This window comes from Sebastes umbrosus, chromosome 11 (assembly GCF_015220745.1).
Source record: "Sebastes umbrosus isolate fSebUmb1 chromosome 11, fSebUmb1.pri, whole genome shotgun sequence".
NCBI lineage: Eukaryota > Metazoa > Chordata > Actinopteri > Perciformes > Sebastidae > Sebastes > Sebastes umbrosus.
In genome coordinates this window covers 24,895,719-24,922,406 of record NC_051279.1, presented here as the reverse complement: position 1 = coordinate 24,922,406, position 26,688 = coordinate 24,895,719, and the positions used below count along the sequence as shown (strand labels likewise).

General features: G+C 45.3%; 1 protein-coding gene across 1 annotated transcript; it reads left to right on the top strand.

The window, feature by feature from the left end:
* Nucleotides 1-1,455: 1,455 nt before the first annotated feature.
* On the top strand, nt 1,456-23,273 carry selenbp1 (selenium binding protein 1). Its single transcript, XM_037783672.1, is given in 14 exon segments — nt 1,456-1,497; nt 1,689-1,730; nt 15,414-15,467; nt 15,608-15,720; nt 16,076-16,261; nt 18,068-18,188; nt 18,359-18,541; nt 19,122-19,303; nt 20,812-20,890; nt 20,993-21,114; nt 21,197-21,268; nt 21,270-21,290; nt 21,720-21,838; nt 22,093-23,273. Coding segments are annotated over 14 exon segments (1,461 nt in total). The 5' UTR covers nt 1,456-1,493; the 3' UTR covers nt 22,256-23,273.
* Nucleotides 23,274-26,688: the final 3,415 nt, after the last annotated feature.

Genomic DNA, 26,688 nt, shown 5'->3' with positions numbered 1-26,688 from the left:
AAAATATACTTCCATCTTCACAGAAAACTACTTAGTTCGCTTCAGGAAAAGATGTTGGTTTGGGCTAAAACAACACCAGAAGTGGCGTAACTTATGTATGTATTATTGGGGAATCTTTTGGAGTGCTCTCTGGTGGCCCAGGTTATGAGGCAGTGGGTGGGGCTCCCCAGGTGGGACCAGGAGCAACGTGACCTCTATAGGAGCATCAACAACATCTGGCTGATTCACGTCTCCCATCTCATACCTTTATAGAGACTTTGAGTGTATCTCGGGGATATGATGTCTTGTTCTGTGTCTCACTTTTGGTACAACGCCTCCATCCAGTTTGGAAATACTTTTTGGCGTGCGGTTCGGCGGTGGGACCCCCTGGCAAGCGGTGCTCAGGGGCCACTTAACTTCTTTTCAGCCAGTCAGCAGGATTCAGGCTCAGCTGGGAGACGTGAGCGTCCCTCACGGCCTTCACCTCCGCTGGTTACTAATGATGGAGCTCCTCCTCATTGAACTGGAGTTACATCCAGGTAACACACTCTTCTCACACAGATTCAATCCAACTTGAAACAAACTATTATTATTATTATTATTATTATTATTATTATTATTGTTATTATTATGAATAATAAGAATAATATTTTTATTATTATTTTAATAATAAAAAATAATAACTATTATTATTATTATTCAATCCAACATGAAACAAACAATAAAAGTTCAAATAATTTCTGTAGTGTCCATGATCTAATTCTGTAAAATAAGGCAGTGATTTGTTAAAGTACAAAGTTAAAAAGCTTTTATTATTATTATTAATAATAATAATAATAATAATAATAATAATAATAATACTATTGTTATTATTCAACCCAACATGAAACAAACAATAAAAGTTAAAATTTCTGTAGTTGTCCAAAATCTAATTCTGTAAAATAAGACAGTGATTTGTTAAAGTACAAAGTTAAGAAGTTTTATTATTGTTATAAAAGCAGAGCAACACGTAACTCACTTCAAGGTCAAACAATCATTAACACACCTGAAACCTGTAACCTCACTGAGTGAATTCTGGGTCATGACCAGGAACTAAACAGTTAACCACATTTGAAAGATAAAAGGCAGAAAATAAACAATAAATAAGTAAATCAAGTTAAAAAAATACAAAATTTGAATGAACTGAAATTAAACTGAAAAATGAGCTTCTAATTAAATTAATAAAACAGGTGATAAAATGTTAAATGAAAAGCATTCTTGTTATATATTGTGGCGGTACTGAGTTCCCCAGACTTTAGTTGTTCAGTCAGAAGACTGAAAAACAGTTCCCATCCACATAATAATATAAAATAAAATGCCTTCTTAACATGAGGTTGTTTGACTGGCATGTAAGCCCCACCCCTCTCCTCTGATTGGCTCCTCCCTCCCAGTTTAGTTCACAGTGAACCTGATCCCAGAGTACAGACCGGTTGCCAGCAGAACCTGCAGGACCTGATCAGACCAGGAGCTTCAAAATGGGTGAGCTGAACTCTCCTTAATCATCCCTCTATCACTCACTCACTCACTCATTCACTCATTCACTCATTCACTCAATGCTCAGCTGCTTAAATCACACATTTTTCTCATGGTTGGAGCAGAGCAGCAGCTCAGGCTGTGCTGGTGAACTTTTCACTGTTTCCTGTTGTTCACTGAAAAGATCTTTTCTGTAGCTGCAGAGTCTCACTTCACTGCAGCTCAGGAGGGAATTAAAGGTGCAGTCCATCATATCTACTTCATACAATGTCACTTAAAGTCTTTAAACTCTGCAGCTGCTTGTGTATTTCATCATGGATCCACTTTGTCTTTGTTTATTCTAGAAACTAAGAAGAAGTTTCCTGCAAAGTTTTCTGAACATTTCACACAAACGTATTTGCAGAAAAGCTCCATTTTAACCAACTAAATATTAATAGTTTAATCATTTATTATTGGGGACTTCACTCTTCATGTTGAGTTTTACAACCTGCATTCAGACCTGATCTGATAATTAAATTGAATTTGATTTGAATAGTTCAGGTGGGCTCGGTGTATTTCCTGCACTTACATTATGTCGCAGTTTAATATACTCAAACTTCTTATTACTTTCATCCTCACTGTTAAAACTCATCAAATATGAGATTAAAGTTTAAACATTTGAGTCTTATATGAAACATTTAATATGAGACACTTTTGTTCTCAGCAGGTTAATAAATAATCATGATAATAAAGTTAGTTATGAAGTTACAGGCTGCTTCACACAGTGAAATAAAGATGAAAACATGTCAGGAGAACAAAGACAATAAAAAGAGTAAAAAACAATAAAAACTGACGGCGTGTCAGAACTAAAAGATTTAGAGAAGTGAATTAAAAGAGACAATAAAACAACATTGACGCTGTGGAGGATCATGGGAATTTCATTGTTTCTTCCATTAAAACTGTTTCCTGTTCACCCGCTGACTCTCAAATATCCGACTGTCCTTCAACACAGCTTCAGGGGAAAAAAATTAAAGTTTTTCTGGTTAATTTTTTTTTTTTTATAGAAATGAACTAAGCCCAACCAGACTCGGTCCAAACCTAGTACATGTCTGGACCGTGTTCGGTCAGTCTAGGAATTTGTAGCTAAATAGTTCCATTAATAGTCAGTGGTCATGTCTATAATGTTAAATCCAGCACTACATGTCCACCAGGTCCGGCGAGGACACTAGGGGATGCCATGCTAAAGAACATATATTAATAAGAAGTGAAAGTCAATAGTTTGTTCCATTGCAACATCAGCGCCCAGCAGCAGAGCTTACGCCATTTTACGAAATCTCTTACGAAAGCGACTACCAGTAAAACGTCCTCCTAAGTGCCTGCTGGATTTGCTTCACTCACCATCCAAAAAAACCCTGCTGGTAATCTACTGAGTGGCTGGTAGGTTTTAGAGTCCATCAGCCACAGAGGCAGGTGGTCCAACACTGGACTCAACTAAAAATCTATAATTTTCTCTCGATTAATCGACGGATGATTGGAGCTCAAAAAGCTGCAGAAAAACAGGGTCCTGTTCCTTTAACAGTGTGTGTGTGCCTGTGTGTGTGTGTTATATAACACTGCTGGAGGTCATATGAGTTCACATGAATCCGCTGCAGAGAGTCTGAACATATTGAATCATAGCAAACCCTTTACTTGATGTACCATGTTGTATTATGTGATTTTATATATGATGTTGTATTACGTATTTTTTGAGGGATAAGGTCTGCAAATTAGCTTGAAGTCATACATACATTACATCGGTTGCACTTTAATTAAGTGTAACAATGCCTACACGTATTTTCCCTTACAAATAAATTTATAAATAAATAACAAATGGATTTTAGACACCAAAAAAAACAATATCAATTGAAGTATATGCTATATTTAGAATATTTTCACTCACCATCAGACAGCCCTTTCTGGCAGGGAACTGAAGCCATTATATCGCTCTCTTCAAAGCTACAAGACTCCATTCACAAAAACAGTCATTTTACCTATCGGAACACGGGAGTTGCTGGTCTACCACTGCATTGATCGGTTAGTTTATTTGAATTATTGTGTGACTTTGGTGTTTTAAAGGGTTAGTTCGGATTCACCAGTCACACAATTACACAAACTAACTAATCGATGCATGCAGTGGTAGACCAGCAACTCCCCTGTTCTGAGAGGTAAAATTAATGTTTTTCTGAATGGAGTCTGGTGGCTTTGAAAAGAGAGATAACGGCTTCCGTTAACCATCAGAAAGGGCTATATGATGGCGAGGTAAAGCGGCTGTGGACGGGAGCAGATTGTAATGTACGATGTTGTATTATGTATTTTTTGTTTTGTATGGACAGCCTAACCAGGGACAAGGTCTGCAAATTAGCTAGAAGTCCTATATACATTTCATCTGTTGCACTTTAATTAAGTGTAGCAATGCCTACATGTATTGTCCCTGTCAAATAAATTGATAAATAAAATACATGATATATATAATATTAGTTTTCATCATCATGTGGATCAGCTGAGGATCAGTTTCAGGTCTGGGTTCAGCTCAGTTTGGTATGTGGACTCGGTCAAGGGTTGCAATAAAAAGAGGGTATTTCTGGTCCTCTTCCAGCAGTGAGCTGATAAATCTGTGCACTAGTGATACCTCTCTAACCGGTCAGATAGTGGATCTCTGATATTGATAAAATCAGATAACGACACGTCAGCTGGTTCTTATAATCTCCTCCCATCTACTTTTCAGATTTGTATTCATTTCTAAAAACAAACAAAGTAGAAACACGGTTCTTTAATAAACGTGTACTTTTACATGTGTATGAGCGTGTCAGTATAACATCTGGTCACATGATTTATTGTGAAGGCCATAAACATTTACAACATAATTATTATAATCCCTGTTGTGCAGCCTGTTTTGTGGTGTGAATCAAGTGAGTCAGACGCTGAATGGTGAGTATAAACAACTTAAACTGACAGAACCTGTTTATTTGTTTGTCTGTTTCTTCATACATTTACTGCTCCACATTTATCAGCTGCAGTTACTGTTTACTGTAAAGATTCACTCCTTTAACCCTCTGTGACCAGCAATAGACCAGTTTCAGTATTTTTTAGGAGGGTACAGGGGGTCTTTAGGGGGAGATAGCAGGTCAACAGTAGATATCACATAGAAGTGATGTACATCAGCACTGTGTGTCAAGTTCTTCTAGTCATAAATCAGAAATAAACATTAATTAATTAAATTAATGTAAAAGTATATAAGGGTTTAGAAAATTATGAAAGAAGTATATGATGGCCATCTCCATGCTCTATTATGTCTCATAAATTGTTGCAGCAATTTTGGGGTTGATGATAATAATAATAATAATAATAATAATAACTTGGATTTATATAGCGCCTTTCAAGAAACCCAAGGACACTTAACATAGACATGAATAGACACAACAAACGGAACATAACAGTAGCTAGAGGCCATAGCCCTTGGTGAAGAGGTGGGTTTTAAGGAGTCTTTTGAAGATGTCCAGAGATGGGGCGTTACGGAGCTCTATGGGGAGAGAGTTCCAGAGGGTGGGGTGGGGGCTGTCACACTGAAAGCTCTGTCCCCAAAGGTTCGCAGTTTTGTGTGGGGGATGGAGAGCTGACCCGTGCCTGAGGATCTCAGGTTCTGGGACTGTGTGTATGGGTGGAGGAGGTCAGATAGGTACTGAGGAGCCAGGACATTGAGGGATTTGTAGGTGAGGAGGAGGATTTTGTAGGTGATGCAGGACTTGACCGGGAGCCAATGGAGGTGGATGAGGGTGGGGGTGATGTGCTGCCAGGGCTTGGTGCGGGTGAGAACCCTGGCAGCTGAGTTCTGCACATACTGGAGCCTGCAGGGCTTTGCTGGGAACCCCGGACAGAACTCCATTGCAGTAGTCCAAACGGGAGGTGACAAAGGCATGGATGAGGGTTTCTGCCACGGAGTCGGAGAGTGATTGCCAGAGTCAAGACTCGACAGATGTTTCTTAGGTGGAAGAAAGCGGATTTGGTGATGGACTTGATGTGCGACTGGAATGAGAGAGTCGGATCCAGGATGACACCCAGGTTGCGGACTTCCGAGGATGGGGAAAAAGAGCAGCCGTCGACGTCCAGATGTAGATCTCCAACCTTCCGGAGCAGGGCCTTGGGAGCCACAACCATGAGCTCTGTTTTGTTGCTGTTGAGTTTAAGGAAGTTGGATGACATCCAGATTTTTATTTCATGTAGGCAGTTTACAAGTGACTGTGGGGGGGAGCTGGGTGGATGGTTTGGTGCCTAGATACAGTTGTGTGTCGTCAGCATATGAGTGAAAGCTGAGACCGTGGTGGCGGATGATCTGACCAAGGGGGAGCATGTAGATGGTGAAGAGGAGGGGTCCAAGCACAGAGCCTTGAGGCACACCAGGGTTGACTGGGGCCGGGTTGGAACTGGATTCTCTGATGGTAAAAAAACGTTTTCTGTTTGTGAGGTAGGACTGAAACCAGGAGAGAGCTGAGGAGCACATACAGGGGAGAAGGAGGAGAGGGAGGACTGAGGCAGGTGAACAGCCAAGGGAGCCACGCCCAGTGGCTGAGGTGTGTGTCGGAGGGGGGCAGGCGCCAAGAGCTGCTGATGGATGGACTCAACTTTATCCTGGAAAAAGTCCAGTCCAAACTTAGAGCAGAGGTCGGGGGCACCTGAGGGGAGGGGGGGATCGAGGGGGCGAAGTAGCCGGTTGATGGTGGTGAACAGCATTCTCGGGTGGTTTTGTTGGCTGCCAATGAGGGTGGAGCAGTACTGTGTTTTGGCCTGGGAGAGAGCTACTTTATAGGCCCTCACATGAACTTTATAGGCCTCAAGGTAGACAGTGAGGCCAGATCTTTTGTAGAGCCTCTCCAGTTGACGGCCGGTGGTCTTTTGGGTGCGGAGTTCAGTGGTGAACCAAGGGGCGGGATGGGTATAGGAGACAGTCCGGGTTTTGAGGGGGGCAAGCGAGTCAAGGCTGCCGGATATAGTGGCATTGTAGTTGGTCACCAGCCCATCAGCAGAGGTGTCGGGGGGGATCTGAGGCCAGATGGGTCGCTATCAGGTCGTTCAGAGCTGGTGTACTCACTGTCTTGATGTTCCTGTATGTGATGGTACGTTTTGTGCACTGCCTGGGCAGGGTGACAGGAACAGTGCAGAGGACAGCGAGATGGTCTGACATGGCTAGGTCCAGGCACTGCAGATGGGAGGGAGTTGTGCCAGTGGAGCACACCAGATCCAGTGTGTGACCTTTAGTGTGGGTGGGACCTTTAACATGCTGTGTTATGTTGAAACAGTCCAGCAGTGACAAGAATTCAGTTGAAAACGAGCAGCTGGTGGAGTCCACATGAATATTGAAGTCACTGAGCATGAGTGTAGATGGAGACATGGAGCAGACAGAGGTGAGAAGCAGCTCAGACATGAAGATAGTGGAGGCTTTAGGGGGGCGGTAGAGAAGGACAACCTGGAGCTGTGTAGACCCAACCATCTGTCACACAGATTTGATAATAAATTGAACCATTTTTTACCACTCGAGAGTTGATTAAAAATGATCAATAATCTCTCCAAAATACTAAAGAATAATTTGTCACATAATTTCTGTACTTAAGTTACGCCATTTCTGGAGTTATTTTAACTCAAACCGCGATCTTTTCCTAAAGCTAACTAAGTAGTTTTTGTCACGTAACTTCCGTATTAAAGTTACGTCACTTCCAGTGTTATTTTAATCCAAGCCGCGATCTTTCCCTAAACCTAACTAAGTAGTTTTATTTTGAAAAGACTTTGAGCGTAAATTGAAATGTGCGTCACATGTTGCTGGACATTTGTAGGAAAGCACACAAAAATACGTTGTTGAAAGTTGCGTCAGAAAAAAAAGGGAAGTTCGTATCTATGTACACAAATAAATAAAATGTTGTGACTATTTCATGAGCTGCTGTGAGACTGAGTTGAAACGTTCTGAATGTGTGAAGAGTGAAAATCATTGCCGGTGGCTGAAGGTTATCTCGGTAATTTACTGGGAACTAATGTGTGTGTGAAAGAGGCTTCAGATGGTGAACATGACAAACAGTATACCTGCTAAACATTAGCATGTTAGCATTGTCATTGTGATCATGTTAGCATGCTGATGCTAGCATTTAGCTCAAAGCACCGCTGTGTTGAAGTGCAGAGCTTCTCATGGCTGTAGACTTGTTAGTATTTTGGTTATGAAAATGCTTCATGCTTCATGTGGTGTTGTTGCTGCAGAGTGAGATTTGTTTTCATCATGGAGTGTAAAAGATTTAATTACAGGTGTAATTAGGAACCTCCCAACTCTGGATCGCTGAAATCACTTATAAAACACTCCTGCTGTGTATAAAACAAACACTCCTGTTCCTGCTGTGAATAAAACAAAAACTCCTGCTGTGGCTAAAACAAACACTCCTGCTACGGCTGTGTATAAAACAAACACTCCTGTGTATAAAACAAACACTCCTGCTCCGGCTGTGTATAAAACAAGTACTCCCGTGTATAAAACAAACACTCCGGCTCCGGCTGTGTATAAAACAAGTACTCCGTGTATAAAACAAACACTCCTACCCCGGCTTTGTATAAAACAAGTACTCCCGTTTATAAAACAAACACTCCTGCTCCAGCTGTGTATAAAACAAACACTCCTGCTCCATCTGTGTATAAAAGAAGTACTCCCGTGCATAAAACAAACACTGCTGCTCCGGCTGTGTATAAAAGAAGTACTCCCGTTTATAAAACAAACACTCCTGCTCCAGCTGTGTATAAAACAAACACTCCTGCTCCGTCTGTGTATAAAAGAAGTACTCCCGTGCATAAAACAAACACTGCTGCTCCGGCTGTGTATAAAACAAGTACTCCCGTGCATAAAACAAACACTCCTGCTCCGGCTGCGTATAAAACAAGTACTCCCGTGTATAAAACAAACACTCCTGCTCCGGCTGTGTATAAAACAAGTACTTCCGTGTATAAAACAAACACTCCTACCCCGGCTTTGTATAAAACAAGTACTCCCGTTTATAAAACAAACACTCCTGCTCCAGCTGTGTATAAAACAAACACTCCTGCTCCGTATGTGTATAAAAGAAGTACTCCCGTGCATAAAACAAACACTGCTGCTCCGGCTGTGTATAAAACAAGTACTCCCGTGTATAAAATAAACACTCCTGCTCCGGCTGTGTATAAAACAAGTTCTCCCTTGTATAAAACTCTGGCGGTCATCCAGGATTCATAGAACCGTAGCTACATTCGTAACTTTCGTTCTATTTCATCCTTGCTGACCGCCAGAGGCAGTGCTTCAACACTTGATGACTTGATAACAACAGAGTCGCGATAAATCCTCGAGTACATACCTCATAAAGATGAAGCAGAGGAACTCGGCTGAAGGACCACGCCCAATGGATGGGGGGTGGCCATATTGACTCTAGTATCTGGAGAATGTGCTCGGTGACGTCCATGAGGCCAAGGCACATATGTCCTCCAAGGGGAACCCTCTCAGGGTTGCCCATGATGTGTAAACACACTTGGTAGAGTGGCACCTTACTGCGGATGGAGGAGAACGGTCATTCACCCTGTATGCATGGGCAATGACTTCCACGATCCAGTGGGACAGGCGCTGCTTTGAGAGAGCACAGCCCTTCTTGGAACCGCCGTAACAGATAAAGAGTTGCTCTGACCGCCGTATACATGCGGTGGCTTCTACATAGGCTCTAAGGGCCCGCACTGGGCATAACAGCCTTGCCCTCTCCTCCCCATCTCCTCTTGGGGGATCAAACTGGGCAAGCCGGATAGGCTGATTGTGATGTGAACGTGATAGCACCTTAGGGAGGAACGCTGTATTTGGCCACAAAGTGACACCTGAGACATCTGAGTTCCACCTCAGACATGAATTGTTCACAGACAAGACATGTAGCTCGCCTACATACTTTGCAGATGGCAAGGAGAGATTAAGTTTTGGCTGATAGCCATCTCAGCACTGCATGTACTAAGGGTTCAAAGGGAGGTAAGCATAGAGCGTCCAACACCAGGGGCAGGTCCCATGCAGGAGCCCCCGGGGCGCTCGGGGGACGCAACCGCAGATCCCCTTTTTAAGAAGAGAGACACAAGCTTGTTGCTCCCCACAGTGTTATTATCGACCCTATCGTGCTGCGATGAAATAGCAGGCACATACATCCTCAGTGTAGACGGAGAATGGCCACCGTCCAGGAGGGACTGCAGAAACTTAAGAATTGTAGGCACAGAGCAACGTACTGGGTCCTCTTTCTGAACTGTACACCAGCCAGAGAACAACTTCCACCTGTTCTCGTACTGCAGGCGGGTAGATGGTGCTCTGGCATTCAGAATAGTCTTTCTGATGGGCTCTATGCAATTAGTCAGCATTGGGTCGGGCCCTCCAGCAGCCAAACCCACAGCTGAAGGCGGCAGGGGTCGGGGTGCCAGATCCGACCCCCCAGCTGAGATAAGAGGTCTGTCCTGCTGGGGAGGCGCCAGAGCGTCCTGCAGCAGAGTCTGTGCAGCAGTGAGAACCATGTCCTGGCTGGCCAGAAGAGGGCCACCGTGAGAAGTCTGTGGCCCTGCTGAAACACTCTGAGAAGCGTTGGTAGGATCAGAGGGAACGGTGGGAAGGCATAGAGTAGACCCTCTGGCCACGTGTGAGCCAGAGCATCTTGACCTAGAGGGCTGGTCTTCTCCGTCAAGGAGAACCAGAGGGGGCAGTGGGTTGACATCTGCGAGGCAAAGAGATCCACCTCTGCTCTGCCAAAGAGACTCCATATTTTGTGCACCACCTGTGGGTGAAGGCGCAACTCCCCCGGGGGAGGTTTGTGATGGGAGAGGAAATCTGCAACAAGGTTCCGTTCCACTGGTAGATACATTGCCTGTAGGCTGGTCAGGCGAGAGGCTGCCCATGTCAGGAGAGCCTGGGATGCCTGCAGCAACCTCGCGGATTTGGTGCCCCCTTGGTGGTTTATATAAAAGACGGTCGAGGTGTTGTCCGACCGGACGAGCACATGTTTCCCTCTCAGGTATGGCAGGAAGTGCTTGAGCGCTAGGTGCACTGCGCGTAGCTCCAGCACATTGACATGCTCTGTGCCGTCCTGAGCAGACCACTGTACCCGAGCAGTCTTGTTCTGCCACACTGCACCCCACCCAGAGAGGCAGGCATCTGTTGTGACGGTCTCTCTGCGGGATGGAACGGAGCCCATTGGCACGCCCCATGCTAAGTTCGCTCTCTAGCGCCATGAGGATAGAGTGAGAAGGCACAGTTGAGACACCCTTATCTTCTTGTGCCTGTGCCACTTGGCGTCCAAGTGGAGGCCATTCAACCATCTCTGCAGAGGGCGCAGTGACAGCAGGCCCAAGGGAATGACAGCTGAGGCAGCTGCCAGTTTGCCCAGGAGGTGAAGAAATAGAATGTGGGGCAACGACCTGCCCCCTTGGGAGAGGTGAAGGTTGTGGAGGACGTCGTCCACACGCTGAAATGACGGACAAGCCCTCATAGTGACTGTGTCTAGAGCCATACCAATAAAGGTTATGCTCTGAGAGGGGTTCAGAGAGCTCTTCTCCAAGTTAACCCTGAATCCCAGCTGGGCCATGTGAAAGAGAAGGAGGGCCGCCTGAAGCGGGGATGGCACACAGATCAGCCAATCATCTAGATACGGCAGGATCTTCATGCCGTGTGACTGCAGGGGCGAGAGGGCCGCCGCAACGCACCTGGTGAATACTCGTGGGGAGAGGGAGAGTCCAAATGGAGGCACCCTGAACTGAAAATGACGGTTTTGGAAAGCAAAGCGAAGAATCTCCTGTGGTGAGGCACAATGGGAACATTGAAATAAGCATCCTTCAAGTCGACAGAAGTGAACCATTCCCACCTGGTGACAGCATGAAGAACGTCCGCTGTGCTCAGCATATGCAATGGCAAGACTTTCAGGAACTTGTTAAGTCCCCTGAAGTCTAGGACTGGGCGAAGTCCACCGCCCTTCTTCTTGACGAGAAAATAAGTTGAGTAAAACCCCCCGTTTTGTGACAGGGGGTTCACAGGCTCGTTTGCGCCCTTGGCCAGAAGTGCGGATAACTCCTGGTTCAGGGCTAGGACTTTTGCCGGGTCGTTGATGATGGTCATTGTGACCCGGCTGGAGGATGGGGGCCGGCGTCGGAATTGAAGTTTGCTGGGAGAAATAACCGACAGCTGGCCCCGGGGGCTCAGTCGCGGGCCCCGTGGCCTCTGAAGGCACTGGGGGGGCGGCGGTTAGGCTCCACGGCCTGGGGTTGCCTGGAGGGCAAGTGGGCGGGGTCGCTACGGAAGCGGACCTGCCTCTCAGTGGAGCGCTGAGGTCCATGGTGGCCACTGGGCTGAGCCGGTGGCCGGGAGCGGCCTCAGGGGGCAGACATGGAGCCCCTAGGCCTGGCGGGGAGGGCATGTCCCTGCGAAGACCAGAGAACTGCCGCCTGGTCTGGTCAGCTTGGAGAGTCCGCTCAAGTACCTGTAGGGCAGCTGTTCCGAACAGCAGCAACAGTACGGAGGGTCCTCCGACATGTCTCAGACAAGGGCGACTGCACCAACCAAACATGGAAACGAGTCTGAACCAGAGTGGACATCAGACGTCCAAGTTCCCTCGACATCAGGGCAAACGCCTGCAATGACGCGTCACTGAGGCTGGTGGAGGAAACGTCAGGAGCAGCCTGCTGTAGAGAGGCTGAGAGGGCAAGCATGAAGTGAGAGAGGGAGTTGCTGATGCGGCCCATGCGAGCCGCTGTATCATAGGCTTTCGAGAGGAGGTCGTCTGTGACCCGACATTGGGGTCGAGGGCACCTGGCCTCTGGTCTCAGAGACTCGTCAGGGGATACTATGAGGGAAGCAATGGCAGGCTCAATAGCTGGCATGTGGTCAAGGCCAAATTTCTCCGCATCCTGCATGGCTGCCAGGGTTCGGCCATCAGACAGGAGATGGGAGAGAGCCCCAGTGTCCCTCCAGCATGCCTGTAACTCCCTAAGATATTCCTCGGAGGGAGGGACAGTAAAGGTGGTGGAGGCCGGGACGGGCCTAAAGAAAGCGCTAGCAGGCGCCGATTCTGGCTGCCGTATATCCAGCTGCAGGCGAGCCAAGGCCATGCGAATGATGGCTCCCATGGAACTGTCTCCCACCCCATCCGAAGAACTATGGGCCGAGGAACGAGAGCCAAGCCCAGAGGCATGGGAGGGCTCCTCCACGTTGTATTCGTTAAAGAGGGTGGCTGAAACCACCATCGAGACAGCATCTTCCTCCGAAAATGACTCAGCCATGGGCGGTGTTGGTGCACCTGCGTTTTCCGTACCCGCACTAGAATGGAGGGCCAGGAGGAACGACTTCATCTGGGCCAGCTCAGCCGTAACCAGATCCATCTTAGTAGACAGCTTGACAGACTTAGCCTGCTTCTTGGATGGCGCACCCGCAGCCTCTGTGGCCCGCCGCTTGGAAGGGGTAAGTTGGGCTGGGGCCAGCTGCCCTTACAAGGGGAGGCCAGCATAACCCATAGGGAGTTCTACCTTAGCCAGCCTAGCAGCCCTCACTGCACGAGGCATGATGCTGCAATTCATGCACGGGTCCTCCGAGAGGCCCTCCCTCAGATGTTCGAGGTCAGCACAAGAGGGGCAAAGATCATGGCCATCCTCAGGTTGAAGAGGAACCATACAGGTGTTGCAGCCAGGAGAGTTGAGGAACTCTGCCCTGCCAGTTGCTGCTAAAGTCAGTCTGAGCGGAGGCACTGCTGACTGAAGAGAACGTGCAGGAAACAGTCTGTGTAGTGAGAGGAGAGCAAGGACACTCTCTTCACTAGCACAGTAACTGTCAATATATGAGTCCACCAGATTAGCCTGAGCGAGAGCACTCTGCTAATGCGAGGACAGTAACGTTATGGTACCCAATGCCAAAGTTAGCCTGAGCGAGAGCACTCTGCTAACTGCGAAGGCAGTAACGTTTATAGTAAGCAATGCATGCAGTAATGTTATCAATATACTTAACTGTTGCTGGTGTCGCGCCGAATTAGCCTGAGCGAGGACGCGCTGCTAACCGTAAACACAGAAGCTATAGTAAGCAATGTTCGTTATAGCGCTACACAGAGAGGGGAGCTGGGACGCTTTCCTCACTGACAGCACGTTGTCAAAAATTCGGCAACACCGAGCGGATACGCTCTTTTTAGCACCTCACTAGATTAGCATGAGCTAAACGCTCTGCTAACTGTGCACAGTAACGTTATCGTTATAGAAAACAATGTAAATCGATCTCACCGAGTGATGTACACATGGGAAGATGGTCCTTATCACGCTGGTGATGACCAGGATAGGAGCGTCCGCCTTTCCCTCCGGAGGACCGAACGGCGAACAAACACAGTTTGTGGGCGGCTCATCGCAGCCTTTAGAGGGCGAAACTCCGCAATATATATATAGGACAAAAAATAGGACTGATCTCGTGGATGACACCGGAACTTATACCTAACCAGGGTCATCCGAGGTCACATGTGACTTTGTTGATATTAATACTCGACCTGCGCATGCGCGAGATGAAGATATTCAGTGTCGAAGCACTGCCTCTGGCGGTCAGTAAGGATGAAATAGAACAAGTACTCCCGAGTATAAAACAAGTACTCCCATGTATAAAACAAGTACTACCATGTATAAAACAAGCACTCATGCTCCTACTGTGTATAAAACAAACACTCCTGCAGTAATAACGGTGTCGGGGTGTTTTTATGACCTTTCACGTGTTGTTGTGTTTTCAGGATGTCGACTGGGAAACCACAGACCACTGGACACCATGAAGGGTCTGTCTGTCTATATATGTGTGTATGCATATATGTATATACGTGTATATACCCTATCTCTAAGGCTGAGCCCAGCCACCCTACGAAGGAAACTCATTTCAGCCGCTTGTATCTGCGATCTCATTCTTTTAGTCACTACCTGCCTGTCAATCCAACGCTCCATTTTACCCTCACTGGTGACCAGACCCAGAGATACTTGAACTCCTTCACTTGGGGCAAAGACTCACTCCCAACCCGGAGGGTGCAATGCACTGTTTTCCAGCAGAGAACCATGGCGTCAGACTTGGAGGTGCTGTCTCGCGTCCTGACTGCTTCACCCCAGTGCGTTCTGGAGGTCACGTTCTGATGATACCAACAAAACCACATCATCTGCAAAGAGCAGAAATGCAATTCTGAGGTCCCTAAACCGGACACTCTGCTCCCTCCGGCTGCACCTTGAGATCCTGTCCATGGAAATCACAAACAGGATCGGTGACAAGGGACAACCCTGGCGGAGGCCAACACCCAGCAGAAATGTGTTTGACTTCCTGCCGAGAATACAAACCGAATGGCTCGTAGGAACGCCCCCGGTACCCCCCAGAGGAGTCCTCGGGGGACACAGCCGTAAGCCTTCTCCAAGTCCAGAACAGAATCTGCATCGCACCGGATCCTCGGAGCACCCTGAAATAAATGTTCCCGGAGAGGCTGAACAGTGCAATGCCCCGATAACTAGAGCACACCCTCTGGTCCCCTTTTTAAAAACGGGCGTTAGCATGCGGCTGTTAGCATTTAGCTCAAAGCACCGCTGTGTTGAAGTGCAGAGCTTCTAGCATGGCTGTAGACTTGTTAGTATTGTGGTTATTAAAATGCTTCATGCTTCATGTGGTGTTGTTGCTGCAGAGTGATATTTGTTTTCATTATGGAGTGTAAATGATTTAATTATAGGTGTAATTAGGAACCTTCTGACTCACTTATCAAACACTCCTGCTGAGTATAAAACAAACACTCCAGTTGAGCTCTGACGCACTGTTTCCCAGAATGCATCAGTGTGACCTATGACCTTTGTGACGTCTCCTGCAGTAACAGTATTGAGGTGGTTTCATGACCTTTCATGTGTTTTCTCAGCCAGCTGTTCAGGATGTGGACCAGGATACCGCAGCCCACTGGACGCCATGAAAGGTGAGTCTGTCTGACGGACTTCAACATGTGTGTGTATATATATATATATATATATGTATATATATACACTGTATATATATACATATATATACTGTATATATAAAAAACAGCAAGAGTTTTAATAGTTTTTCTTGTTGAAGGTCGTCGGGAGGAGATCGTCTACCTGCCCTGTATTTACCGCAACACTGAAATCCTAAAACCCGACTACCTCGCCACCGTCGACGTCGACCCGAAGTCCTCCACCTACTGTCAGGTACAACGAGTCGTCCTATCCGCCTCTGCGTCCCGTCTCGTTCTTTCTCTACTTCTACTAATCAGTGAAGCTTGTTGATACGTAGCATCAGTTCGTTTCTGGTCTTTGTTCTCTCAGCAGCTCTCTCCTCCTGCTGGATTAGTTTACCACTCGGACGTCTCACTGTCATTTCCTCCTCTTCCTCTTCCTCCTTCAGGTTTTTCTTTTTTCTTTCTGCTTCACTTTGTCACATTATTAAAGGTCCTAACTTATCTGTTAAATAATACAATACATATCCTCCTCTCATTGTCTTGTACAAATAAATAATGTCTGATCTCCTTTGACCTGTTGAGACCTTTGACCTCTGCCCTCGCAGGTCATCCACCGGCTGCCGATGCCGAACCTTCGTGACGAGCTGCATCACTCCGGCTGGAACGCCTGCAGCAGCTGCTTCGGCGACACCACCAAGAAAAGAAACCGTCTGATTCTCCCGTCGCTCATCTCCTCCAGAGTCTACGTGGTCGATGTCGGGACCGATCCCAGAGCGCCACAGATGCACAAGGTACACGTCGCTCACTGGCATCGCTCTTCAAATCAGGAAGAGGGTATTAGTCACTCTGTACATGATCACAGAGTCCACAGTCAGTATAGCACCTACCTGGTTCCTCTAAGGTGTCTGAGGAGTTGATCCCAAACTGACCCAGGATCAGAAAGTGAGCTGATTTAAACTGGTTTCTACAAAGTCTAATTTTTAGCTCGACGTTAGCAGAAAACACAACTTCCTTTTCTTTCTGATATGAAAACATTCAGCTCAGAACTTGCTGCTTGTTTATCTGATGGATTCAGTCTCACATGAAGAAAACTTCACTTCCTGTGTTTATACAACAGAGCGGGGAAACCTTCCCTGTTGGTTCTAACCAGAGCTGGATTCCTCAGATCCTCAGGGACCCTGAAAGCTCCAGGTTCACTGTGTCCTTGTGTTCGTTTGTTGTGATTTCATTAATTGCAAATTAGTTTGGTAATATGCACCATTGAACACAACATAAACTGAAATGTTAAGGAGCTTGAGGAGGCTCCTGTCGAGGGGCCCTGGATGTAAAGAGATTTAGGAGAATGGGGGGTTCAGTGGGGCCTCAGTCAATAGCGCTGGGCTTACCGGGCCCCGAGTACCAGGGGGCCTCACGAGACTCAAGCTTAAAAAAATGCGGCAGGATGAGCCGACACACTGCACGGGGAGGGGGGTGAGAACGAGGGCGCTGTAATATATAGATATAATGTTCATGTCCTGCAAAATCAGGACATAATATCTGTGATGAACGAATTATCTACTAGTCATTCTGTTTATTAATGCGTGATGATAAACACCAATAAAACAATGTTTATCAGGCTAACTGAGTGCCAAATAAACATTAGGTAGTTGCTGAATAAGTACCAGAAGGCGATCGCTCCCTGAGTTATAATGTTAATTTTCGATACACTGTGAATCAATAACATGCGAGTGTTTCCGCGGTAGCCCGTCTACTGTACGCACCACTTTCATTGTCATCAGTTTATAGTGCACAAGAAGTGGAAAATTAATCAATAACATTTGTTGCTGTCTATTAACGGATGGTTCTGCGTTAAAGTTTCCGTGGCGTATTTTGAAGGGAGGGGAGGGCCTCCAAAATGTCCGTAGCCCCGGGGCCTCGAGTAATATTTAGGCGCCCTGGCTCATTGACGGTTAATTCGGCCCTGAACCTCGACTTGTGAAACTGCAGCTGTTTTCTTTAAATTCAGAGAAATAACTCAGACAGCAGAGAAGCTGAAGCTAAATTGGAAAAGAGGAAGAAAAGCAGGGGAGGAGGAAGAGGAGGAGGAGGAAGGTTCATCCAGAGGTCAGACTGGATGATAAACACTATCACAGCTGTTGTTTAAAAAACTTAATATCTGTGAAAGACATTGGACCGGGGTGATGAAGAAAAATGTTGCTCTGTTGACTGCAGCTCATAAATCATCAGTCTGCTGAGTCACTGTGTAATCATTAAACAGTCCGTCCTCCTCAGAGACTTTAATAAACCACTAAAGAGACGATACTGGAGGTTGCGAGTTTTTTCCTCTGGTGCAAACTGGGACGTGCGAAGCAGCAGGATGTGAGTCCATGTTTCAGGTCACGATCCTAGAATAACACCAACAGGATAGATTATTCCCTCGAGGTTGGGAGGGAGTCCTTGGCCCAAAGGAGGGAGTTCAGGTCTCTCAGGATCCTGTTTGTAAGAGATCAACAGGCAGATCTGTGACACGTCAGCAGTAATCTGGATGTTGTTTTGGACTATCGGCGCTGAAATTACCTGTACTGAGTGGTGGTTATGTGATGTTGTTGTGTCTTCAGATAGTGGAACCTGTCGATCTGTACTGGAAGTGCGGCCTGGCGAATCCTCACACCACCCACTGTCTGGGCAACGGTCAGATCATGATCAGCTGTATCGGAGACCCGTCCGGCAACGGCAAAGGTGAGACAACCAGCAGACGGAAATAATATAAATTATAAACACCCCAAAGTGAAGGAATGTCAAAGGAACAGTGTGACATTCAGTAAAAATGACTTAATTGTCTCTGTTGATGTTACTGTAACGGTCTCTAATGGACAGTCTCAGTGTTACACCTGCTGTCGTCCTCTCAGGTGGTTTTGTCCTGCTGGACGGTGAGACGTTCGAGGTGGTCGGTAACTGGGAAAACCCGGGTGATGCAGTGCCCTTTGGATACGACTTCTGGTACCAACCTCGACACAACGTGATGATCAGCACTGAATGGGGCGCACCCAAAGCTCTGGCTGACGGTTTTAATCCCGCCCACGTCAAAGATGGTGAGTCAGGAGGAAACAGTCTTTCTTTCCTTTAACTTGTATCCTCATCTACGGATTGTTATCCCAGACCTTCTAGGTTTTAGGTTCTGATCCCTGTAAGTACCGCAGCATTTTAGGTTCCTATTCCACTAAGACTCTAAGTTAGTATTGCAGAGTTAAGTTAACAGTAAGACTCCAGTCAGTAGCACGGGCCTCCAGATTGTGGTCCCAGTAAGACTTGAGTCAGCACCACAGAGTTGTAGATCTCAGTAAGTCTCTGGTCGGTAACACAGGGCTCCAGTTTATGATCCCAGTAAGACTCCAGTCAGCAAGACACGGTTCTTTGATTTGATCCCAGTAGGAACCCAATCAGTGCAACTGGTTCTAGGTGCCTATGCCAGTACGAATCCAGCCAGTGCCACAGAGTTCTAGGTTCTGTTGCCCTTAAGATTCCAGTTGGTAGATAACAGTAAGATTTGAGTCTGTAACACAGGGCTCTATTTAGACTCCAGGGTCTCCATTAACTGAGACAAAATTTGAGAACTTTGAGAACTGAATCAATCCTCAGCTCATACAAGGTTCTTTGTTGTTGGTGTCCCAGGACTCTACGGTAGCTCCATCCACGTTTGGGACTGGACCACCCACAAGAAGCTGCAGACACTCGATCTGGGTGAGGAGGGTGCTATTCCCCTCGAGGTCCGGTTCCTCCATGACCCCGATGCCACCGAGGGCTACGTGGGATGTGCTCTGCAGTCTATAGTCTTCAGATTCTACAAAACACCAGTCAGTACCTCAGGGTTCTAGATCCAAGTAAAGGTATAGTTAGTACAATAGGGTTCTAGATCCGAGTAAGGCCATAAATAGTACCACAGGGCTCTAGAACCCAGAAAGACTGCAGTCAGTACCACAAGGTTCTAGATCAAAGTAAAGCTATAGTTAGTACCACAGGGTTCTAAATCCAAGTAAGGCTATAAGTAGAACCACAGGGTTCTAGATCTAAGTAAGGCTATAGTTGGTACCACAGGGCTCTAGAACCCAGAAGAACTCCAGTCAGTACCACAGTGTTCTAGATCCAAGTAAAGTTATAGTTAGTACCATAGGGTTCTAGATCCAAGTAAGGCTATAGTTGGTACCACAGGGCTCTAGAACCCAGAAGAACCCCAGTTAGTACCACAGAGTTCTAGAGCCAAGTAAGGCCATAGTTAGTACCACAGGGTTCTAGATCCAAGTGAGACTCCAGTCAGTACCACAAGGTTCTAGATCCAAGTGAAGCTATAGTTAGTACCACAGGGTTCTAAATCCAAGTAAGGCTATAGTTGGCGCCACAGGACTCTAGAACCCAGAAAAACTCCAGTTAGTACCACAGGGTTCTAGATCAAAGTTAAGCTATAGTTAGTACCACAGGGTTCTAGATCCATGTAAGGCTATAAATAGTACGACAGGGTTTTAGATCCAGGTAAGGCTATAGTTAGTACCACAGGACTCTAGAACCAAGCGATACTCCATTCAGTACTACAGGGTTCTAGATCCAAGTAAGTTTATAGTTAGTACCACAGGGTTCTAGATCCAAGTGAGACTCAAGTCAGTACTACAGGGTTCTAGATCCATGTAAGGCTATAGTTGGTACCACAGGGCTCTAGAACCCAGAAAAACTCCAGTCAGTACCACAGGGTTCTAGATCCAAGTTAAGCTATAGTTAGTACCACAGGGTTCTAGATCCAAGTAAGGCTATAGTTAATACCACAGGGTTCTAGATCCATGTAAGGCTATAGTCGGTAGCACAGGGTTCTAGATCCATGTAAGGCTATAGTTAGTACCACAGGGTTCTAGATCCAAGTGTGACTCCAGTCAGTACCACAAGGTTCTAAATCCAAGTAAGGCTATAGTTGGTACCACAGGGTTCTAGATCCAAGTGTGACTCCAGTCAGTACCACAAGGTTCTAAATCCAAGTAAGGCTATAGTTGGTACCACAGGGTTCTAAATCCAAGTAAGGCTATAGTTGGTACCACAGGGCTCTAGAACCTAGAAAAACTCCAGTCAGTATCACAGGGTTCTAAATTCAAGTAAAGCTATAGTTAGTACCACAGGGTTCTAGATCCAAGTAAAGCTATAGTTAGTACCACAGGGTTCTAGATCCATGTAAGGCTATAGTTAGTACCAAATGGTTCTAGATCCAAGTAAGGCTGTAGTTAGTACCACAGGGCTGTAGAACCCAGAGAGACTTGTTAGCATGCTGGTGTTAGCATTTAGCTCAAAGCAGTGCTGTGATTTTGGCTTTATGTGTCTTCAGAAGGGAGACTGGGCTGCAGAGAAGGTGATCAGTGTTCCCAGTAAGAAGGTAGAGGGATGGGCGCTACCTGAGATGCCTGGTGAGTCTGTCAGTCTGTCTGTCAGTCTGTCTGTCTGTCTGTCTGACTGGTTACCTGTCTGTCTGTCTATCTAACTAGTTATCTGTCTGTCTACCTGTGCAGGTCTGATCACAGACATCCTGATCTCGTTGGATGACCGTTATCTCTACTTCAGTAATTGGCTCCACGGTGACATCAGACAGTATGACATCACAGACAGGAAGAACCCACGATTGGTCGGCCAGGTCTGAACGTTGTTACACCCGTCCAGTGATCAGAACAGGCGAGAGCTCAGAGTGAGACAGCTAACCTGTCTGTCTGTTCCAGGTGTTTCTGGGAGGAAGTATTGTTAGTGACGGTCCAGTCAGAGTCCTGGAAGACCCGGAGAACCAGCCACAGCCCCCCCCCACGCATCATCCAGGTACCAAAGACAGGAGGCAGTGAGACAGGAGGCAGTGAGACAGGAAGCAGTGAGATGGATAGCAGTGAGACGGGAAGCAGTGAGACGGGTAGCAGTGAGATGGGTAGCAGTGAGACAGGAGGCAGTGAGACGGAAAGCAGTGAGACGGGAGGCAATAAGACGGGAGGCAGTGAGACAGGAGGCAATAAGATGGGAGGCAGCGAAACGGGAGGCAACGGGACAGGATGTAGTGAGACAGGAAGCAGTGAGACAGGAGCCAGTGAGACAGGAGCCAGTGAGACAGGACAGGATGGACCTGTCTGTCTGTCCAACATCCTGTCTTCTATCCTCTGCTGGAGTTTATTATTTATTTATCGATCTTTCTGATTGATTATTGATCTCTTTGTCTGTCTCTCTCTCTCTCTCTCTCTCCACCTGTCTGTCTCTCAGGGGAGGCGTGTCCATGGAGCTCCTCAGATGTTACAGTTGAGTTTAGACGGTCGGAGACTTTATGTGACGACGTCTCTGTACAGCGGCTGGGACAAACAGTTCTACCCCAACATGAACAAGTGAGTACTCACAGTACTGCAGTACTACTGCAATATATTGTAATACTACTGTACTACTACTGCTGCTACTGATTATATACATGTATATAAATACACTACAGTTGTGGGATTTTAAAGTGAGAAGTTAAATGATTCAGTTTCATAGAGACCCAGAACAAAAGGTCACAAGGCTGTCTGTCTGTCTGTCTGACTGACTGACTGACTGACTGACTGACTGACTGACTGTCTGTCTGTCTGTCTGTCTGCCTGTGCAGAGAGGGGTCCGTGATGATGCAGGTTGATGTGGACTCTGTTCGTGGAGGTCTCTCCCTTAATGAAAACTTCCTGGTGGATTTCGGGAAAGAACCCGACGGTCCGGCTCTCGCTCACGAGCTCCGATATCCTGGAGGCGACTGTACGTCTGACATCTGGCTCTAGAAACACATCAACTTGAATGTAGTTCAAGAGAAATCTTTCCTCTGAGCAGCATGACGCTTCATAACTGTTCTTAATCAATAAATGAATTCATCAATCACCTCTAAAGAATTGACTCATTAACATCAAATCAAAATGATGAAAATAAAACAAGAAAAACAAGAAAATATATAAAAGACAATAAGAAACTGAGGAGCTCAGATCTTCTTCAGGTTTATTTACAAAACATAAAGAAACTCAAGACATAAATATGATTTAAAATAGTAAAATTAATAGTAAAGTAGTTAAAATAGAATAAAGATAAAAAGTACAGTAAAGTATACATAAAAGAAAATTACAATTTTAGAATTTCATCTGAATCGTTTAACAAAACAACTGAGAAAAAGTGATTGATGATTTAATTATTATATTATATAATTTAGTGTCATATTATCATTAATCATTTAGTGTCATATTATCATTAATCATTTAGTGTCATATTATTAATGTTGTGGCTGGCTGCTGTGTGTTAATCAGATTGTTACTTTAAATAATTCAATAATAAGGTAATGGCGTGTTTTTTCCTAGAAACAATCTGTCTTTTAAACATCATATCAAGTGTTGAGGGTGAAGTTAGGTTTCTTTTCTTTTGCTGCAAGGGAAAGGGTAATCCAAGTGACGTTTCTATCAGCTATTGATTATTGTGATATTTGATATCTGCATGCAAATTCATATTTGAATCTGGTCGATTCAGTAGATCATGCTGTGTGTTTATTTCTTCTATGCTGCCATCTTGGCCAGCGCTCCCTTGAAAAAGAGGTTTTGAATCTCAATGGGAAATATCCCTGGGAAAATAAAGGTTAAATGAGAATAAATAAAGTTTCCTGTGAGTGTAACAAAGGAACCAATCAGCTGTCAGCCTGACACTCAGGATGTCTTCTGTTGACCTCTGACCTCAGTCAGCTGTCTGCCCCCTACAGCACCCTTTGCTGCTAGCTCTGTTAACACATGCTGTTTAAATAAAGTTCTGGTTGAAGGGTCATCTGTCTCATACTTTCACCTGCACATTATAATATCTAGTATTTTTTTTAAATAAATGTATTATAGGCAAACACATAAATAAATGAATAAATAAAAACTTAAATGGTCAAGTAAGTGTGAACACATGGAATTTGACTACATAGAAATAGACATACGGCTAAAAACGGGACAACAAAGTTAACACAAACATTATTTCATAAACCAACAACAAATTTCTTTGTTTTTTTCCACAGACAATAACATACACAATATACAATAATATATATATATATATAAACACAATAATAGAAATATAAAACATGAGTGAAAAGTATAAATAAAACTATAGTAATAATATATTATATATGAACACAATTATATATTATATATACATATAAACACAATAATAGAAATATAGAACATAAGTAATAAAATACTATAATAATATATTATATATAAGCACAATAATATATTATATATATATATAAACACAATAGATATGAGTGAAATGTATAAATAAATTACAATATTTATACAGATAATATAATATATATGTTATATATATTATATTATATTTATATATACAAACAATAATAGAAACGCAACACGAGTGAAAAGTATAAATAAAATACAATAATAATGGTAATAATAAACAGTTTATATATGTATAAACAATTATATATTATACATTTTTATATATATATATATAAACACAATAATAGAAATATAAAACATGAGTGAAAGGTATAAATAAAATACTTTAAACAAAGCTCAGTTTTGTAAAATATAAATACTGATTGGACTTGGAATAAAATCCTTAGAGTAATTAATTCCAGCCGTCAGATAAATGTAGTAAAAAGTAGAATATTTCCTCTGAAATCTGTTGGAGGAACTAATATTCTTTTTAAATAAATGTATTATAGGCAAACACATAAATAAATAAATAAAAACGTAAATGGTCAAGTAAATGTGAACACAGGGAATTTGACTATATAGAAATAGACAGAAATAGACATACGGCTAAAAACGGGACAACAAAGTTAAAGGGACTGTTTGTAAGAATCAGAAATGCTTGTTAACAGTGACACCTGTGGCCGTCAGCGTTGGGCTCGTGCTTGCTCGCTCTAAATATATCTGAATGAGCATCGCTCAACACAGTGAGGCGACACACGTCAGCTAAAACCACAATATCGCTCTATATTTCACCTGCTTGGCAGTAATGTTAGCTGACCAGACGAAGGTCTCTCCATGAATCAATGCTGATCCTAGTGTTGGCTTTTCCTGCTTCAGCCTCCCGACCGCGGCCGGAGGGAGACACCGGCACCCGGTCAGAGACGATAACGTTTCTCACTGCGGAGCCCCGTCCCTTCACAAGACACGGAAAACCTCTGTTGGTCTGGAGGAGCTGTAGCATTTATCTCTGCACAAACGTCCACTGTACATTCACTAGATATTCTCAGAGCTACAAAGTCTTCTGCAGTGTGGAGTGTGCGGCATGCACGTGAGGTGGAGCGAGCTGAGTGAAGGCCGGCAGGCAGGCAGAGGAGCAGAGGAGCAGAGACTCCGGCCCTGGAGACCAAAGCTATGGTCTCCCCCGCCCTCCGACTGCGGCCAATACGTGTAAGAAGTTACAAACAGTCCCTTTAACACAAACATTATTTCATAAACCAACAACAAATTTCTTTATTGGACATTAATAACATACACTATATACAATAACATACACACACATATATATATATATATATAAACACAATAATAGAAATATAAAACATGAGTGAAAAGTATAAATAAAACACTATGGTAATAATATAGATAGATAGATAGATAGATAGATAGATAGTTACTTTATTGATCCCGAGGGAAATTCAAGTTTCCAGCATCACAGTTCCATAGTGTAAATGTTTGTAAAAAGGTAGTAAAAAAGTTAGTAGTGCAAAGTACAAAGTACAAAAAAATATACCAGATATAAAATTACAAGGAGATGAAGAAAACTGTTAAAAGTGAATATAGTGCAGGGTAACAGCTGTGATACACGACTATTAAAAAAAGTGAATATATTGCAGAGGAGACTGTTAAAAATTAATATAGTGCAGGGTAACTCCAGTAGCTTAGTCTATGAAAGTGCACTGTGTTCATTATTATCTGTCCCGCAGACCGTCCACCTTTGTCCCCCCTCCCTAGAGAGGTGTTGTACAGTTTGATGGCTCGGGGGACAAAGGATTTCCTGAGTCTGTCTGTGGAGCACTTGGGGAGCAGCAGCCGGCCGCTAAACGAGCTCCTCTGTTTGGTGATGAAGGCGTGCAGAGGATGGTTGGCGTTGTCCAGTATGGCCAGTCTGTTGAGTGTTCTTTCCTCTGCCACCGTCACCAGAAAGTCGAGCTCCATGCCGACCACAGAGCCGGCCCGCCTGATCAGCTTGTCCAGCCTCGAGGTGTCCCTCTTAGTTGTGCTGCCCCCCCAGCACACCACAGCATAGAAAAGGACACTGGCTACCACAGATTGGTAGAACATCCGCAGGAGTTTTTTCGCAGATGTTAAATGATCCCAGCCTCCTCAGGATGTACAGTCTGCTTTGGCCCTTCCTGTAGAGGTGTTCAGTGTTTATTGTCCAGTCCAGTTTGTTGTCCAGCTGCAGCCCGAGGTACTTGTAGGTACCCACGACCTCCACCTCGTCCCCATCGATCTGGACTGGTCGTGGGGGTGGTCTAGACTTCCTGAAGTCTATGACCATCTCTTTGGTTTTTGAGGTGTTGAGCTACAAGTGGTTGGAGTGACACCAGGCGACGAAGTCCCCCACCAGGCTCCTGTACTCCTCCTCCTGATCACCCTTAACACATCCCATAATTGCCGTGTCGTCGGCGAACTTCTGAATGTGACACGACTCCGAGATGTAGTTGAAGTCCGCCGTGTAGAGGGTGAAGATAAGGGGGGCCAGAACAGTCCCCTGTGGAACACCGGTGTTGCTGACCGCAGTGTCAGATGTGATGTCCTTCAACCTGACATACTGTGGTCTGCCGGTGAGGTAGTCCGTGACCCAGGTCACCAGGTGTGGGTCCACTTGCATCCTGGCCAGCTTGTCCTGTAGTACAAGGGGCTGGATGGTGTTGAAGGCGCTGGAGAAGTCAAGAAACAGGATTGTGACTGTGCCGCCTCCCTTGTCAAGGTGCAAGTGGGCCCGGTGTAGGAGGAAGAGGACTGCATCCTCCACCCCGACCTTCGCCTGGTAGGCAAACCGCAATGGATCCTGAGCATGCTGCACCTGAGGTCTGAGGAGATTGAGGAGGAGCCGCTCCAGGGTCTTCGTCAGGTGTGACGTGAGAGCCACTGGCCTGCAGTCGTTGGGCTCGTTGGGCTCGTTGGGCCGGTTCTTCTTAGGAACTGGAACAATGTAGGATGTTTTCCACAGCGTGGGCACCTTCCCCAGTTGCAGACTC